At 38.6% G+C, this 20204-nt stretch overlaps 1 protein-coding gene across 1 annotated transcript in view; it reads right to left on the bottom strand.

The window, feature by feature from the left end:
* The window catches only part of LOC124789750 (condensin complex subunit 3), a 185625-nt gene that overhangs the window by 104736 nt on the left and 60685 nt on the right, over nucleotides 1-20204 (bottom strand). The window contains exons 7-9 of the mRNA XM_047257204.1: nucleotides 19715-19906; nucleotides 2688-2798; nucleotides 2299-2512 (exon numbers count right to left, since the gene is read on the bottom strand). Of these exons, the coding sequence (XP_047113160.1) occupies nucleotides 2299-2512; nucleotides 2688-2798; nucleotides 19715-19906 (517 nt within the window). The remainder of the gene's footprint in view (nucleotides 1-2298; nucleotides 2513-2687; nucleotides 2799-19714; nucleotides 19907-20204) is intronic.

The following is a 20204-nucleotide window of genomic DNA, read 5'->3' as shown; positions in this document are numbered from 1 at the left end:
CACCTGACCAGAAGTCTTGTTCCTCCTGCCACCGAACTTCACTAATTCCCACTATATCTAACTTTAACCTATCCATTTCCCTTTTTAAATTTTCTAACCTACCTGCCCGATTAAGGGATCTGACATTCCACGCTCCGATCCGTAGAACACCAGTTTTATTTCTCCTGATATCAACGTCCTCCTGAGTAGTCCCCGCCTGGAGATCCAAATGGGGGACTATTTTACCTGGAATATTTTACCCAAGAGGCCGCCATCATCATTTAACCATACAGCAAAGCTGCATGCCCTCGGGAAAGATTACGGCTGTAGATTCCCCTTGCTTTCAGCCTTTCACAGTACCAGCAGAGCAAGGCCGTTTTGGTTAGTGTTACAAGGCCAGATCAGTCAATCATCCAGTCTGTTGCCCCTGAAACTACTGAAAAGGCTGCTATCTGTATCGCTGAAGCACACAAGCCTCCCCACCAACGGCAAGGTCCATGGTTCATTGGGGGGGGGGGGGGGGGGCTATAGATGTAAAAAATGCACGAAAGTGGGTCAGTGAGTTTACGATGAACAGCATTCCGGCTAGCTTTCAGTTTCAGGCAAAACAGTTGTAAAAAAGGAGAAACAAATGCTTAGATATCTGAGTGAGACAGTTCACAAGCTGTGCAAATGGATCCCTGAAGTCAGAGTACCAAACATTTGCATTATTAGGTGTGAGACTGAGGTGGCTCCCCAAAATGCTCACTGAAGAACATAAATAGCAATATAGCGCAAGTAATTTTTGGATTCAGTTTTCAGTTTTCACTGGTAACGAAACTTGGGTATCCTACACAACACCTGAAACTAAGGAAAGTCTCGTCATTGACGGCATACAAATTTTCTGAAGCTCTGAAAGTTCAAACAAACATTTGCTGCCATCAAAGTGGCAGCCGGTGTGTACTGGGACAGAAACGGTGTTTTGCTGTCTCAATTTATGTCTACTGGCACAACACTCACTACTGTGAGACTTTGTTACAACTGTGTCGTGCCATTCAAAACCGAAGGAGGGGAATGCTGACGTAGGGTACGTATTTTCATCTCGACTGCCCATGCAACAGCTGACCTCTTGGGCCAATTCAAATGGGACATCCTCACCCATCCCCATGTCTCCCCCCCCCCCCTGCCCCCACCCCACACACACAGCCCAGACTTACCAATAGTGATTTTCATCTGTTTCCTGTGTTCAAGTACACCTGGATGGAATGTATTTCTGGGCCAATGATGAATTGAAAAATGAGGTCAAGCGCTATCTGCACAACACAGCGGGAGAGTTTTATGACAAAGGCATATGAAAAATAGCATAGCACATGCAAATGTCCATCAACAGTGAAAGTGACTATGTAGAAAAATAGCTAAAATAGCTGAAAGTCCAGCCTTTCCAACAATGAAAGATTCATTGCAAATAAATGTGTTTTCCATGGGGTGGCGGGAGACCTTATTGTACAGACATCTCATACTTAAAATGCTATGCAGCAACACTACTGCAATTAATAAATAAAAAATATGGAAACTCCACCATCATGTACAGTAGACTGTGAGATGCCAACTGGCTGCTATGTCATTCATTGCCATATGGTGTCATTTGGATGTGGTATGGAAGGGCATAGAGCTGGCACACTACTCTTCCAGCTGTAGTCAGCTTTTCGACCTTGGAGCCACTGCTTCTCATTCAAGTAGCTCCTCAAATAGCATCATGAGTGAGTGAATGAATGCCATTTCAGTCCTACCACCTAGGGAAACTCACTGGCAATGTCAGGAAATGAACACACGGGTCATCGACAAGGCAATCAGTGCCGGCCCCTTAGCTATAGAGGTGGATGCAATGAATGAATAACTTCTTTAAAGTTGTGAAATAGTTAAACAACATAAACATACATATTTAAAATCTTCTGCTGCCTTCTGCACTGTTACTTTTAAAAGGGGCAAGTACAGACGTAATTTATGACTCTCCCTCCCTTTCATCAATTTTTAGGAATTAATTGAATGAAAATGGAGGGAGAATGGGGGAGGATTAATACAGCTGTGGCCTTGACATGACAAACCAATCCAGAAGACATAATATAACTGAACTATTACTCTCACGAGAGACTGTAGGTTTATTATTATATTGCCAGAACCATTATATTTAAAATACATATCCAGCAGTTGTTATACAGTCATACTTACAGGAATACAATGGGTAAGACAGACAGTGGAATATTATTAGTATGCATCACTACTACATAATCAGAAATAACATTTGAGGAAAGAAAGGAAGAAGTTAGAAGACCTACTTACTTTTATTTCTATCTTCCGTTTTTCTTCTACTGACATTTCTGAACAAACAACTGTAAGAGGTTCATGCATTTCTGACACAATCTCAGCCAATGTCTGAAGTCTGATAAATGTATCAGGGATTGCATTACACAGTAGTGATACAATAACTGGCACAAGTGGCACCTGAACGTCGTCATTGAGGAGCAGATCTAACAAAAGCTGCCTGAGGTTAGCCCTACAAAACATCATGTAAGATTAGTTTTCTGGACAATAATCTAATAACAAATCAGAGGCTTATGCACCAATTATTGAATTATTGTTTCTTATTCCTTTTTATGATACATGTAGTTCATTAAAATGAATTTGTCATGGAAGAGCAAAGTAGCTTACAAATAAACCAAATTACGTACCTGCCTGCCTCATCTGAAAGATCAAAGATAGGTATAATTTCCAGAAGTTGTTTCAAAATAAATTCTTTTTCGTGATCTTCCCACTGATCCCTTTCCTTGCTCTTCATAAGGCTAATAAATGTAAAAAAAGAATAAATAAATTATTAAGAAACTGAAGTGTAATATTCATTAGGAAAGTAGGCAAAACTACCAACAAACAAAACATTATGTTTCACATGAACTGATATGAACTGGTGATTATTACAATCGCTCAGTGCAATGTTCTGCAAACCGTATGAAAAAGACATCCTTTGGCGACAGTTGCAATCTTACACTCTAACACACACATCAATATGATCTACTTCCACCCAGCACACCTGCAGGCAAAGCCGCATGAAAATGTCTTCTAATACGTAACTGAGTGACAAATAACATTTCACATGTGAAGAGCTCAGTCTGTAGAGGGGTATTTTGATAACAACTGATCAGGTTGTATTCTTTAGTGGCACTTCTACAGTTCTTTTATGAGAAACAAAGGCATATCAAAGGGTAAGTTTTCCCACAGTTTATGAATCTGAAAATGAAGAAAGAGAGGAGAATGGGATTTATTGCTCCACTAATAACGAACTTATTAGATACAGAGCACAAGCTCCAGTTGGAAAAGGACAAACAAGGAAATCTGTTGTGTCCTGCTTTAAGCAATTTAGGAAAATCGCAGGAAACACTGAGCTGGATGGCTGGAATTTCAATTTCTATCCTCCCAAATTCCATCCAGTGTTGAGGTGGGGGAGAGGGGGGTTGGGGTAAGGTTGCCACTAGAAAGTCAGCCACACTTGACTAAGATCGGCATATATCCTACATCCTACAATTTTGCTTAAGTGTGAAGGCAGACCCAAACCAAATGGGCTATAATAGGGCACACTGAATGGATATGAAGAAGGGCAGCATGAGTGGTATAGGCTTTTTGAGCCATGGGTTAGAATCAAGAAGATGCTGAAAGAGTTGCACATCCACCCTATCTCGAGAAAACCTACCCAGAATGTTTTTACAACTATCTTTAAGTATTGAATCTAGGACTGTATCACAACCCCCGACATACTGCTCCCATAGGAAGTGCAAGGACAAGATTAGACTAATTACAGCACGCACACTTTTACGCAATCATTCTTCCTGTGGTCCATACATTAATGGAATGGGAAAATATCCTAACAACTGTGACAATGGGATGTATCCTCTAACATGCACTTCACAGTTGTTTGGAGAGTATAGATGTAGCTATAGATAACTACCAGCTAGGAAACACTACAATTCCATGGCAGTCAAGATAAATGACAATTGGATGGCAGCTGATTCCTACCAGTTGACTTGCTGATGACGAAATGTCAATCGTGAGGTTATTTTAATCAAAATATAATATACGGAAAATTGGCATGTATTAATACAGGGTATTTCTGATTTACCAATATACATTTGGAATGGTTTCAGGGAGGACTGAGCAGATAATGAACTCGTTTATCGCCATATACTTTCACAACCACATCAGTTCCAAAAAATTCTTCCGAATACACAATTATGTTATAAAATGGAGCTACTTATCATACATCACTATAGTTGATTACTAGCATGCTGTAGTAATATTTCATTTTACAAAGAGGTGAAGTTATAAAGCAGAAATAAATATGTGAACATAAGAGCAACTGTCTGCAGGCTGAAAGATAGCAGCAGTTTACTACAATTCTCATAAATAGGTAATACATTTGGTGCCAATGCCCAAAGTTAAGAAGCAAGCTAAGTAAACATTATTAAAATAAAACATTTTAGAACTGTTATTTTATTCCACAGATAGTCTGCACCTTGCTCTGTTACACTGTCGCCACCCATATAACATCAGTGCTAGTTAAAGCTTCCTCCAGACTTCTCCATGAATCATGTCTTTAGCTATGTGCATATGTTCTAAGATAATTTCAGCACAGAACTTCCTATGGTGCAATTGCATCACCCATTTTTGTGAAGCTGTCCAACTGCAGATAGTCTGTAAATAATTTTGCACATTCCTTTAGTACTGCCTTCAGGCTTTGTGTTTTCATTTCTATTGAAACAATTAAAAACTGGAATCTCTCCGTTTCCCACAGAGCAATATAAACAGTTAAAAAAAGTTCTGAATTCCCGGCATATTTCAGAGTTACAAAAACCAACTGTAATACTGACATCTTGCCTGCCTGAGCAATTTCAGGCAAACATTTATAAATTTTTATTTCAGTAGTATTTGCTTTGACTTTATTTTAATATAAATCAAACCATTTATCACTTTCTGCTTGAAGTAGAATCTATAATACTGTGATAACATAGTATAGCTCCTCAATAGATGCTGAGCTTTGTAGTGCTGGTCACCATGAGAGTTTTACCCGATAGCCAATGACAGCAAGAAATTGGGATCTGCTTTGTCAAGAACCTCTTGCTGTTTTGTTAGGAAGATTATAATAAAAGGTAACCTAAAGAATTATTAAGTGGGGGAGGGGGTGGGTGTCCCCATATATGTCTCCTACATTCAGCTAACTGCAATAAAAGACAATTTATGGAACTAAATACAACAGAATTGCATTTTTTAATTTTAAGTGCATTTACTGATTTGCGACACTGAGCTTGAAATTACTGGCAACGTAGTCAAAGGAAAAAAATGACAAATATTCAGAGAGAATTACTGAGGTTTTATTATCAATGAATTCTTGTCCCGGTGACTTAATAACATACTTTTGCAAAGTGTAAATATTTAATCTGTCAATTTTCTGGTTTTCCCCCTACTTTTTCAGTTTTTTTTTTTTGCATTGACTGTATGATAAATATGCAACTAATGAGAAGATAATTAAGATGACAAGAAAATCAATACTGTTATACTAAATTTCATATCATTATTTTTATTTAACATTTGACAGACAAATGTGAGGAATGTTGTGTACAGCTCCGCATTTCTAGAGTCAAGTTCCCAATAAAGAAAATAATTATACTCACAAGTGCTACCTGTAATCGTTAAGATGGATAATATTAGAATAATTTTATGAAAAAGGAATACATACAGATCTTTGGAGATCCTTGTGCTCTTATGAAGTGCAATGCAATTATCAATATACAGTCATAATTTATCAGCATAACTGCAACATATGATGATTGCTGCAGTATCTGGGAATGTGTGTGGGCTTAGATTCAAGGAGTGCTGGTAATAATCGTATATGCTTTATGAAACAAAAACTTTGCCAAAAATGAAACAAAGAAATATGACAACTTTAAGTTAAAATTAAGTAATGTAACTCATTACAAAGAAATTATGTAAAATGGATAGGTTGCTACTCAGCACACAGAGTGGGGGTTTAGTGGCAGACAGGCACATTGAAAGAAGACAGCCTATACAGGGTGTGCCCACTCAAACCTCCCTGATTTCAAAGACCCAAGGGGGGGAGGGGGGGGGGGGAGGAACAACCACAGTAGATACAACAATGAAAAATGCACCACATTGTAGAGCATCTCAAAGAATTTATTTATTTACCATCAATACGCCTCCACATCTGAACCATTTGTAGCACAAAGAATTTTAGTCTATATTCAATTTCTTGCCAAGTTCTTGCTACAATAACAGAGGAATTCTTACAACCACATCAGTGATATGATGTCGCAGCGTAGGAATATCCTCCACTTTGGTCGCATACACACGGTCCTTCACGAATCCCCACATGAAAAAATCAAGCGGCGTAATGTCAGGTGAAGGCGGCGGCCAGGCAATGGGTCCTCTGTGTCCAATCCAACGATTGGGAAATTTACTATTCAGGAACTTACGAACGGCCGTTGAACAATGTGGCAGAGCTCCATCTTGTTAAAAAATGATGTTGGGTTGCAAGTCTTTTATCTGAGCGTACACAAACTGCTCCAACATGTCCAGATACACTGATCCATTCACTGTTTGTTCCGCAAAGAACAAAGGTCCAACAATCTTGTCGTCCATTAGCCCGCACCAGACATTTATTTTAGGGCTATCACGAACATGTTCAATAACAACATGCAGATTTTTCAAACCCCAAATCCAAACATTATGCCTATTAACCCTTCCTGATAGATGAAAGGCTGCCTCATCTGAGAATAAACATCTTTCCATGAAGCTGGCATCCATATCAATATGCTGCAGCATATCCACAGCAAATTGTTGTCTGCGTGGTTTGCCGTTCGGTGTCAGATGTTGCAGAATTTGCACTTTGTAAACACACAGACGAATATGCTGGTGAACTACTCAATTCAATGTTGATAGAGGTACATCAAGTTGTCTAGATGCTTGATGAATTAACTTATGTGGGCTTCTGAGGAATGTTTGCCTCATGTCCTCCACTCTCTCTTCTCAAACTTCATGACGAGCACCGCCAGCATGTTTCAGAAACACTTCCTGCTGTCTGCAACTTCCTACACCATTCCTTAATTGTTTTCACATCAGGTGGATCACATTCATACACAAGATGATAATTTCTTTGCACAGTAATCTGCGATTTTCTTTCTGCAAACCACACTACTGCTTGCATGTTCTACTGTGGAGTCGCCATTTCCACTTCCTGCGACCATGCTACACTCTGGCGCCGATACTTGGCACTTTTGACGTAGGAATATAAATCCTTTGAGCTGCTCTACAATGTGGTGCATTTTTCAGTGTCGTACCTACGGTTAAGTGTGAAGATGTGTATGTTTTGCCTACATCTGACGGTGGACTCAGTCTGATGGCTGATGATAATATCTAGCAGTCTTCTTTCCATGTGCCTGTCTGCTGCTCAACACTTCCGGGTATGTGGTGAGTACCAATCTACACATTTCAGTTTTTATTTCATCCTGGATTTTCAGTGCTTTAAATTATGTTGTTGTTGTTGTGGTCTTCAGTCCTGAGACTGGTTTGATGCAGCTCTCCATGCTACTCTATCCTGTGCAAGCTGCTTCATCTCACAGTACCTACTGCAACCTACATCCTTCTGAATATGCTTTGTGTATTCATCTCTTGGTCTCCCTCTACGATTTTTACCCTCCACGCTGCCCTCCAATACTAGATTTGTGATCCCTTGATGTCTCAGAACATGTCCTACCAACCGATCCCTTCTTCTAGTCAAGTTTTGCCACAAACTCCTCTTCTCCCCAATCCTATTCAGTACCTCCTCATTAGTTATGTGATCTACCCATCTAGTCTTCAGCATTCTTCTGTAGCACCGCATTTCGAAAGCTTCTATTCTCTTCTTGTCCAAACTATTTATCGTCCATGTTTCACTTCCATACATGGATAAACTCCGTACATATACTTTCAGAAACGACTTGCTGACACTTAAATCTACACCCGATGTTAACAAATTTCTCTTCTTCAGAAACGCTTTCCTGGCCATTGCCAAGTCTACATTTTATATCCTCTCTACTTCGACCATCATCAGTTATTTTGCACCCCAAATAGCAAAACTCCTTTACTACTTTAAGTGTCTCATTTCCTAATCTAATTCCCTCAGCATCACCCGACTTGATTTGACTACATTCCATTATCCGCGTTTTGCTTTTGTTGATTTTCATCTTATATCCTCCTTTTAAGACACTGTCCATTCCGTTCAACTGCTCTTCCAAGTCCTTTGCTGTCTCTGACAGAATTACAATGTCATCGGCGAGCCTTAAAGTTTTTATTTCTTCTCCATGGAATTTAATACCTATTCCGAATTTTTCTTTTGTTTCCGTTACTGCTTGCTCAATATACAGATTGAATAACATCGGGGAGAGGCTACAACCCTGTCTCACTCCCTTCCCAACCACTGCTTCCCTTTCATTCCCCTCGACAAAAAAACAGAACTCTACCATCTGGTGAGCACAATGTATGAGACAGGCGAAATACCCTCAGACTTCAAGAAGAATATAATAATTCCAATCCCAAAGAAAGCAGGCGTTGACAGATGTGAAAATTACCAAACTATCAGTTTAATAAGTCATGGCTGCTTTAAATTATGTAAAAAGATATATGACTCTGCAGATGTGACCTGTCTGTATAATTTTAGTGGTCAAATGTCACACCTGGTGTGCAGATGACATGAATTTGAAAGATATTATTGAAATAATCAATCTGTTTATAACACTTTGCATGAATTATGTTTATACATCTGGTTTAATAATCTTCTCAATAAATGACGTGCTATGTTTGTTTGAATAAATGATGATGACTCTTATGCACGTGGACTATTTTAACACTTAACACTAGAGCAGTGTGCTTAAAAAAACTGCTTACAACTGTATATTGACACATTACAGTGATGAAGGAAGAGGTATAATTCTTAAGAACAATAATTTTGCTGAGAACATAAAGTATGCTCAAAGTTGAAGTGGTCTACTGGTTTATAAGCATCTTATATTGTTACAGATGTCGCTTGCGAATGGCATAATAAGCCAAATTCTTGATTGTGGATAAAAATATTTTATAGCAGTCCAGGTGCAAAATGTAATTTCTAAAATATTGTAGGACCGTGGATGCAAGTAAACAGAAAATAATGTCTCCATCCTGTAAATAGAAACATGATTGTATTCTCCTTGGCATTAAGTACACAAGGTGGTTGAGATGATGATGCTCAAACATATGCTCTCTTCTAGAACAGCATTCCCGAGGTCCTATGATGATGCATTGTAAGTTTCAACTGGTACTAAGCAGCTCTGTCAGGTTCACAGCATGTCAGCAGATGCCACAGGCCATTCCATCAGTTTTCCTGACTCCTGAAGGAAGGTTTTCACATGACGAGTGTGATGTGCTCATATAGTACTGTCTTGAAAGACAAACTCAGTGACAAAATGTCGACTGCAGAAACCAACATGTTGAAGGATTTTCCCCTGAAACTGTGCAGCCCTCAAATTACTCTTATAGTGATCAGCAGCATTCAAAATCTGTATGTGATACTGGCTCAAAACATGGTTGGCTCTCCTATCTGCTAAATCCACAGAACAGCACATCTGATAAATGCATTAGTATCTGGTCTCCTCTACCCACTTCTATGAGTCATACGGTGTAAGAAATCTTGTTCTTGCTGATGAAGAGAACGTGACATCATTGATCCTGGTCCAATTCCAGGCCTTCCTTGCTTACATTTCTCGCACACCACGAGGTTTGTGTGTGTGTGTGTGGGGGGGGGGGGGGGGGGGGCAGGGCGTTTGAGGGGGTGGGTTGGTACGTAAGTGAGACAATGGTTTGAGATTGTTCAAACAAGTGTGAATGAAAAATAGTAAAGTACTTGTGAATATGGGCAACCATCAGCTGTAGAATGGAATGACAACAACGTAAATTTGTGCGGGACTGGGACTCGAACCTGAATTTCCCGCTTATCGCGAGCTGTCACATTATCATTTGGCTATTGGTGTTTGACACTCAGCCAGATGCCAACGTACATATGTCATCAACCATGTGTCTAAAACCTGCATTCGTACATCCACTACGTATATTCCTGTACATGAGAGAGAGATTTTACTTGAAAGCTGCTTGGAGTGCCTGTGTTATTATGAATTACAATGCAAAGTTTCTTCAGACATGCATGCATGTTCAAAGGAACGTTACATCATAATTCAGAATAACACAGGCAGTACAATATCGTATTTATCCACCGACACTGGGCAAGTGACTTCCAAGCAATATGTCTCACCTGTACGGGAATATACTTAATAGATGCATGAGTACAAGTTATTGTCACATGGTTGATGACATACGGAAGTTTGGGTCTGGCCATGAGTTTTGCATGGATAGTTAAATGGGAAGGCAACCACTCACATGATAAGCGGGAAACCCGGGTTCGAGTCCCGGTCCAGCAAAAATTTTCATTGTTATCATTCCATTCTACAGATGATGGTTGTACATATTCGCTATACCAAATATGGTTAATGTAAGTTATAGAAAGGCAGACCATCTCCCTGTGAATAGCAAGAAACTGCAAAAAAGAAGTTGAGGACAGAGGAAAAAGTGAAAAATCAGTCATAGATCAGTTTCCTACATGTTGCACAAATTTTGAAAATATAATGTAAAAATTTATGAATCCAGAAAAGTTGAATAATGCTCCACTGTTGGAACGTCAGGATGTTCAAAATGACTAATTTATTACTAGCAAAGCTTGTTTCTTTGGGATTAAATACTCCTCAGGAACTGAAAATGGTAAAAACATCATGACAACCAAACAGCTTCCATTTTGAAAATAAGGTGAAGTTTCACTTGAAAAAATTCCTGTGTAAAATATCTCCCCGATGTCCACTGAATTAAATGTTTGCAACACCTGCAAGCAGTCTTCATTCTAGCTTCATCTGTATTACTAAATAGACGTCCTGGTTCACAGTTTATGATACATGGTGCAAGTTGATTATCCAACACCTTCCAAGGACAACAAAAATTTGATTTTCAATATTACATACAATTACTGACTCAATTATGAAAATTTAAAATGCTGTAGTAATCTACTAATTAAGAGGTGTAAGCCCGCCTGGATAGAAATGCGGTCTAACACACTGCTTTCCGGGTGGCAAGACATGCCGGTCCCTGGCACGAATCCGCCTGGCGGATCAGTGTCGAGGTCCGGTGTGCCGGGCAGTCTGTGGATGGTTTTTAAGATGGTTTTCCATTTGCCTTGGCGAATGCAGGCTGGTTCCCCTTATTTTGCCTCAGTTACACTATGTCGTTGACTGCTGCACAAACACTTTCTCCACGTATGCGTACACCATAATTACTCTACCACGCAAACATTGGGGTAATACTGGTCTGGTGTGTTACATTCCCAAGGGGGGGGGGGGGGGGGAGGGGGAGGGGTTCCACTGGGGGCCCCAAACAACACAATAACCCTGGGTTTGGTGTGGGGCGGCAGTGGTGTGAGTGGACTGCTGTAGCCTGTTGTGGGGTTGTGAACCACTGAGGGCTAAGGCAGGGACAAAGCCTCTTCATTGTTTCTCGGTTCCCAGTTCCATACAATACAATACGACATAAGACAAGAGGTATAATCTTATGTTGAAGATTTGGCAAAGTAAGGCAAGTATTATTAGAGTTAGGAACAGAGTAATTCATAGTAGGCCGATTAACCAGAATTTATTCACCCATTATTTAGAAATGAGAGCAGTTAGTAACTTCCAAAAATAAGTTTTAATCATAATTTCTATCATTTGCTAACTTTTTCTCACCAAAGTATTTCAAGGGCAGGTACCATTGTAATCTAATACATATGTAGACAGTTTGCAAAGGCAGTGGTCACTGTGTCTGACCACGTATTTTTCACAGTTTACCGCTCAGCAGCTGTAGCTCTCTCAACTAACCAACAATTTGTTGACTAGATTTTGACCTGATGGCAGGAGAATCACAGTATAGTACTTTTGCCACATATTTATGACACAGGCTGATATTCCATGCATTGTTGGTGTTGTTCGTGGAAGTGTTGTACATTTCTCTCCGTAGCTCTTCTTTACACAACTAATGTTGGTAACTAGTCACTTATATGTTTGTGTTGACCTTCCATAAATCTACAAGTAATATTTTTATTCCAACAGAATTTTCTGTACTTCACAGACAGAATTTTGTATGGTTAGTGGCAGTAACAACCACCCTTCTTCATCCAGTATGTCTCACCAAACAGGAACAACAGAGGAAGAATGTTATCTAATTTTATTTGATGAATTTCATTCTAGTGACAACAGTGTTGACAGTGAGAAAAGTGATGACAATGACACAGTCCTAGTCTTTTTTACTGTCATTTGTTGAGCAGTAGTGACTGAGGATAACAATGAATGCGATGAGACAAGTTAAAACAATGCAGTGCCACTCACTGAACCACCAACAGTCAAGATAAAATGGAGTCAAGAAACAAGTGTTGACCAAGTGCCATTATTTACTGGACAAGACGGTGTGGTTCCACAAGCAAAGCACAAATTAAACCTAAAGACAGTTGACATATTTTGCATGTTTTTTGATGAAACACTTATAAACAACATATTGTTTCAAACCAATTAGTATGCAACACAGAAGGGCAAATCTTTTTCCCGCACTAACCAACACAAAATATAAACTTTGACTGGAATAAATCTTTAGATGGCAATCACTAAAAAACCTAGCTACAGAGATTACTAGAGTACTGATCCAGACCTCCGTGAAAGTTATAAACCAAAGTTAATACTAGTAAAAAGATGTGATTGGTTACTGGGTTAACTTGCACCTCAATGATAATTCTGTGGCCACTGACAGAAACAGTCAGAATTATGACAAACTACACAAACTACATTTGTTGCTAGGTCATTTGAAAAAGAAATTCCAAGATTGCTACACACGACATCAGCTTCTTGCTACTGATGAAACATTTGTTAACTTCAGAGGCAGGTCATCTCTCAAACAGTGCATCAGAGACAAACCTATAAAGAGAGGGTACAATGTGTGGATGTTATGTGATGAATCATCATATAATTGATATTTTTGCAGGAAAAGTTTCGTAGTCTCCAGTAGTCGAGTTAGGCTCAAAGGTGGTTCTAAATTTAACCAGTGACTGTTCATGGGAAGAATCATATCACTTTTATGGACAATTATTTTACATCATATTCTCAGTTCAAGAACAAAATACAATGGTCTTCACACTTGTGGAAAAATAAATCCCAGAAGGAAAAATCTGACAAAACTCAGGAAGGAAAATGAACTTGAGAGAGGGGTATCTGATTACAGAATAAACATTGATGGAGTAGTTATCTATAGAGGGAAGGACAAAAGGGCAGTAAACATGTTTTCTATGTGATGTGCTCCATCAGATGCATCCACAGTGTCACAGGTCGAAAGACCGAGCAATAACCAATATCACTTGCCCTCCAGTGTTGAAAGATTACAATTCCAGTATAAGCTATGTGGATAATTTTGACTGACTGAAGTCAAACTACACTAGAGTCAGAAAAAGCAAGAAATGGTGGATGAGTCTGTTATTTCACTTTGTAGACTGTAGTGTAACAAATGGATTCATAATGCACAAGAAGACTGAAATGGAGCAGTTCTCCAATAAAGACTTTTGTCGAGAGCTGTACTCTTAACAAAATTTGTCGGCTCCAACAATAGTTTCAGTGGCTGCTGCTTCATCCTCTGCATACAAAAATAATTTATCATCTCAGATCAAGGCACCCAAGCCACACACATACAAAAATATTGCCATGAAAGCAATAAATATCAGCCCATTCACTACTCATCCAGATGATGTGCAGTTTGCAGTTAAAAAAAAAAAAAAAAAACACCAGTCCAAACTGTGTGGATGTGTTCAGCGTGCAAAGTACCTTTGTGCTTGAGAGCAGGCAAGAACTGTTTCAAGAGATAGCATGAAAACTAAAAGAAAGTCATGTGAAAGTTGAATCACCAACTATCGAACTTGTACTTAATGGGGTGATGGTCAGCTGTGGTGACCACATTAATGCTAATATATTTTGTTGCTGTTAAGATGAACTTTTACAAACCTACTGTATAAAACAGATCAAAATAACAAATTACAATGTTATAAGTGGATTAAATTTTAAAAATGTAAATTATTGTTAATGCCCCTCTTGGGTAAATTTCTTATGGCATTTGCCTGGCACTTCTGAGTTAAATGCTTAATGTCAAATATTAAACACATTAAAAAATGTAAAATCCAATATGGACTCTAACAATGTAATGAAAAGGATAGTTGCTACACACTATACAGCGGAGATGTTGCATTGCAGAAAGGCACAACAAAAGGACTGACACACACACACACACACACACACACACGATAACAGCCTCTGGCAGCTGGAGCCAGACTGCGAGCAGCAGGGCATTATCGGAGAGGCAACTGGTGGGAATAGAGGAGGTAAGTCTCCCCTGACTGGAAGTTCTGAGTGGTGTTTATGAACTATACCCCTTCCCCTAAACCTCTCCAGTCCTTTTCCTTCAACCTCTTCCTACCACTTCAACTCTTCTGCCAGAAGAAGGAGCCACTGGCTCTGAAAGCTTGTAAAAGTTAAACCCTTTTGTGTGTGTTCCCTGCTGCCACTTTGTGAGTAGATTTTTTATCTTTTCATTATATTGTTACATTTAACACATTAAGTCATTTGTAAAGTAATCAGATGTTCGAAGCTGTTTTGTACATGGGAGTTCATTTCTTTAAAGAATACACGGTTACCTGGTTGGTACCACCTCCAATTTGAGCCACAAGCATCTGGATAAACACCTTTCAATATTTGTGAAAAAAAAAAAAAAAAAAAAAAAAAAAAAAAAAAATCAACTTTGCTGTCTGTAGTGATTCCATAGATTTTCCTGCCATCTTACATGTTTGTGCTCTCCACGGATATGTTTCCAGATATGATCGTCTTCACTACACTCAGTGATTGCACCTGAAGATGGCGCCCAGATGGATCGCCGAATTATCATGTAGTGAAGGATGATCATATCCGGTAGCATACTGTGAAGAGCATAAACTTTGCTGTCTGCACATTATACTTTAATGCATGGGTCCCACAAACAGAATTTGTCTACAAATGTGTGATGCAATTACCATACAGTCCTAGGGTAAAGCAGTTTGATCATTTCTAGAGAGACCCTATGGATGGAAAATTTGTGAACTACTTTTATGCAGTTAAAATGATAGCCTGTCCATCTCCCAACAATGTGATCGAAGAACAAGGCTTTGCTGTGAATGCAAAGACACTGTTAGACAGTATGAAAGGAGAATTAGGTGTCACACATAGTCAAGTCTATGATCCTATCATACAACAGGGTGTGATAGGAAGTGTAATCCTCCCAAAATTTCTTCTACTCAGTATGAGAACTGCACATCCTTTCCACATCCCAGATACAAAGTGTTTTCGTCAAATATTGGCTACTGCAATACAGAATGAATGGAAAAACAGTTGGATGTCATTAGAGCAGAAAAAAGCTGTAGGCAAAGGCATCAAAGGTTTAGGCATTGTGCAAGAAGTAGCAGAAGCAATCCAAGGATAAATGAATGAAAGCTGAAGCTGTCAACAAATGAACCAGTGAATGACTGCTTGTTCTACAATGTAAGAAAATAACACGAATATTCATTCTGACAACAAAGTTCTTCTCCTTCAGCCTCTCCTCACACTCCACCTCTTTTTAATACTGACGAATAAAATACGACAAGAAATTTTCAATATGAAATACATTCTAAAGCCAAAATAAAGGAGCAAGCACTTGGAAGCATGCAGCAACACTGGCAAATAAAGTTGCACAAGACACATTTGTCAAAATAAAGCAGTGGTTGTTCCCAACTCTGTTGAAGAACACACTTTCAACCTAACTGACAAAATTAATGAACTACAGAAACATAACAGAAAACCCTATGGCTCAAATATTCTGAGTGTACTGACTGAGACGTTTGTGGCTGAGCTAGAAACCAAAACAGAAAAACTACTTATAGTTCTGTAAACAGCGGTGGAAGGTAGTATAGGCTTTTGCCTTCACTGTGAATATCACTGTTACTTTCTACCTTCACCATTCCATGCTGTGCCACGAGACTGAGCAACAATTTTGGGCGTTTATGAGAAACTGTTGCAGGAACAAACTACAACCTTTCACATCCAATGCTCTTCACATTCTAGTCATTGTGAATTCTAAACATGATACTGCAAAAAAGTGAGAAAAATACTACTTTGCACTGAAATTAGTAAATGGAACCAGTTAGAATATTCTATGTTGATCTACAAAATGAGTGTCCAAATATGGATCCTGACTACATTTTTTAATTAAAAAAGCTTCTCATGGTTTTGTGTGAATGATAAATTCACAGCTCCTTGATAAATTTTCACGTGGATGTTACACATCACTGCATTTACAATCATGCCCTGGAAGCAGACTTTGAGCCTATAAGACCTATAGGCACATGGTTAAACTGCTGATGCTGAGTAAGTGTTTAAAAAGAACAAACTGTGAAATTCATCAACCTCCTATTCACCCCCAGGACAGAAGCAGTGTACCCAATCTATTTGCATTAAGAGTAAATCCTGTGTGCAAGTGCAAGAAAGTGTTCAAAAAGCTTGCATAGCATAATGTTAAAACAACAGCTGATTCCTCAAACTGGGGGGCTATCAGGTACGGGGTCTCACAGGGTCCGGTCTTAGGTCCTTTACTGTTCTTGATATACATTAATGACTTACCATTCCACATTGATGAAGATGCAAAGTTAGTTCTTTCTGCTGATGATACAAGTATAGTAATAACATCCAAAAACCAAGAACTAAGTGATGTAATTGTAAATGATGTTTTTCACAAAATTATTAAGCGATTCTCAGCAAATGGACTCTCTTTAAATTTTGATAAAACACAGTATATACAGTTCCGTACAGTAAATGACACAACTCCAGTAATAAACATAGACTTTGAACAGAAGTCTGTAACTAAGGTAGAATTTTCAAAATTTTTAGGTGTGTCCATTGATGAGAGGTTAAACTGGAAGCAACACATTGATGGTCTGCTGAAACGTCTGAGTTCAGCTACGTATGCTATTAGGTTTATTGCAAATTTTAGTGATAAGAATCTCAGTAAATTAGCTTACTATGCCTACTTTCATTCACTGCTTTCTTATGGCATCATATTCTGGGGTAATTCATCGTTGAGTAGAAAAGTATTCATTGCTCAAAAATGTGTAATCAGAATAGTTGCTGGTGCCCACCCACGGTCATCCTGCAGACATCTATTTAAGGATCTAGGGATCCTCACAGTAACCTCACAGTATATATATTCACTTATGAAATTTGTTGTTAATAATCCAACCCAGTTCAAAAGTAATAGTGTGCATAGCTGTAACACCAGGAGAAAGGATGATCTTCACTATGCAGGGTTAAATCTGACTTTGGCACAGAAAGGGGTAAATTATGCTGCCACAAAAGTCTTTGGTCACCTACCAAACAGCATAAAAAGCCTGACAGATAGCCAACCAACATTTAAAAATAAATTAAAAGAATTTCTAGATGACAACTCCTTCTACTCATTGGCTGAATTTTTAGATATAAATTAAGGGAGGGGGGGAAAAACCAACTTAAACATTAGTGTCATGCAATATTTTGTGTAATGTAATATCTTGTACAGACATCTTTTATTAACCTGACACATTCCACATCATTACGAAGTGTCGTATTCATGATCTATGGAACAAGTATTAATCTAATCTAATCTAATCTAATCATATGTCTGACGTGGAACAAGAGACACAGCACAGTATTTGCCTAATGGGATTTGGGAAACTGCCTAACAGCTACATACAGCCTGGCCAGCACACTGACCCTTTGTCATTAATCAACTGGGCAGATTCAATCCAGGGCCGGCATATCTTTCCAACTCTAAAGTGGTCATGTTAACACGAGGCTACCCGGGCAGGTCTGTGATTGAGCAACAAAGATAACAAGACATCAATGCATTTCATTGGGTTTTTTATGAAGCCAAACATAAAGGTCAGTCCACACAGAAACGATCGGTCTGCACAAGTCTCTGCATACATCACTTCTGCACAGACAGATCATAGCATGTGGACAGGAGATCACCACAAATTTGGTGTGTGAAACTTGTTTGAACCAACTGTTGTTTTCACTGTAGTGTTCCTTGTCTCTCATCTGTGTGTACAAAATGAAACCTAAAATGGTTGATATGCGTCAGTGCTTTAGGGAGTTCTTTATTGAACTTACTGAAATAGATAGGTCTCTCACGTGCTTGTGTAAAGTCAAGACCTAGGATTACAGCAACTGATTTAAGAAGGCAGCTTAGAACTCTCATTACGCAGACATGCATAAAGGATTGCAAGCATACTTACATGGAGTTCTGTCCTATGCCGTAATCTTTTTTGGCAGTAAAGATAAATTACAAGTAGTTATTCTACAAAAGTATGCAGTTGGAATATGGTGTTAAGCTGATAAAAAAGTATCTTGCAGCACTTTCTTTAGGGACAGAAGGATTCTTATACTTGTGTGTCAATATGTTTACTTCCTAATGGAATATATGGTTCCTAATAAGAGTGAGTTAAATGGAAATTATACAATTCACTACCACAATGCTACAAGTAAAACTCTTCATATATGCTGTGGAATCCACACTATAGTTCAGAATGGAGTTTTATATTCTATTTATAACAAGTTGCTGATGGACTTCAGACAAAAAATTGAAAATTCCCGCACTCATAAAGTAAAAGATACTTCATTGGCCTCTTCTATAATTTATTAGAATTTATGCAGTTCAAAACACATCCAAAAATGTAAAAAGACGATCTGTAACTTGTCATAAATAATGTACTACACAATTTCATGAAATCCTCCTTCAGGACAGCCACACAGCATGTGTGCCTCATATTGTTTAATGCTTGTTTGGACATTGCTGTCAAAAATTCTAAATCTCTGTTAACTTCTTCCTGTTGCTAGGAACTGTAATGTCTCTATCAGTTGTTCGTATGGTGAAACTACTCTCCTCACAGAAGTATTTCACTTTGTTGCACAAGGAATTACAAGCATCAATAGATACTTGTGCGTCTCCATTTGCATTGGCATTGGGTTTATCGTGTTAACTTGCAAAGTAAATTATGTGAAAACTGCACTGCTTTAGGAGCTGCTGTCTTGACCAGTTAGATTGTTCTTTCTGCCTCTGACATTTTACTAACATTTTACTAACATTTTTGAGACTAGCTGTGAACAGAGACCACAGCAAAATTTTCTGCGTTATTCATGTCCTGAACTGAAATATCCTTTGTGAGAGGGTTGGCACTTGCCACTGAAAATTTTTTCCTACACCAATAGGTGGTAGGCCAGCAGTACATTGGAACTATATCGTGAAAACACACGAGATATGCAAAGATTTATTATATGACACTTGTGCAGGCATGTCATGTGTCAACTGGCCTCAAGAGTGGTTTGTAGCAAAATGGCTCAGTATATTTCTTTCCTTCAACAAACACTTCACCTCCTCCCGGTCTCTCTCAGAACTCCCAGAGTCTTCTAGAATTCCAAAAGATTTTAGACTATTCCAGGAAATTCAGTTTCCTGAAAATTACTGACTGATCTCTCACCTTGCTATGTATGAACAATAATGAGTCAGTTCTGGAACAATTTTCTCTAGGTCTTCAGCAGCATTATTGTGCAAGTGAACTGCCACACTATGCCAATAAAATGAAACTGCTGGGTTTAGTTTGTCATGTGGGATAAGGTGGGTAACACTGTCCACAGGCACTCCACTAATAACATCTGTCAGTGGCTGATGTCTGTAACAAAACAGAAAATTACATGCTTTTTCAATAACAAAAAGTTAAATGAACAGTATTTTTCATCCTCAACAAGCATCAGCTATTATAGTAGTAAGTTCATTTGTTTTATTAGTAGATATAAAGATGCTTATAAAACATATAGTATTGTAGAGAATGGATCATATTTGCATAAGAGTTGAATGGCATACATCACGATTCTTACACTACATATTCCTAGTAACACAGAGAATGTCTGACTAATCTCTAATTAATCAGAAGTTAACGAGTGCAGGTGCTGTATGTATACTATGTTTCT

The sequence above is a fragment of the Schistocerca piceifrons genome, chromosome 3 (genome assembly GCF_021461385.2).
Source record: "Schistocerca piceifrons isolate TAMUIC-IGC-003096 chromosome 3, iqSchPice1.1, whole genome shotgun sequence".
In the NCBI taxonomy this organism is placed as follows: domain Eukaryota; kingdom Metazoa; phylum Arthropoda; class Insecta; order Orthoptera; family Acrididae; genus Schistocerca; species Schistocerca piceifrons.
The sequence above is the reverse complement of the archived record's forward strand: the minus strand, read 5'-3'. Positions and strand labels throughout refer to the sequence as shown.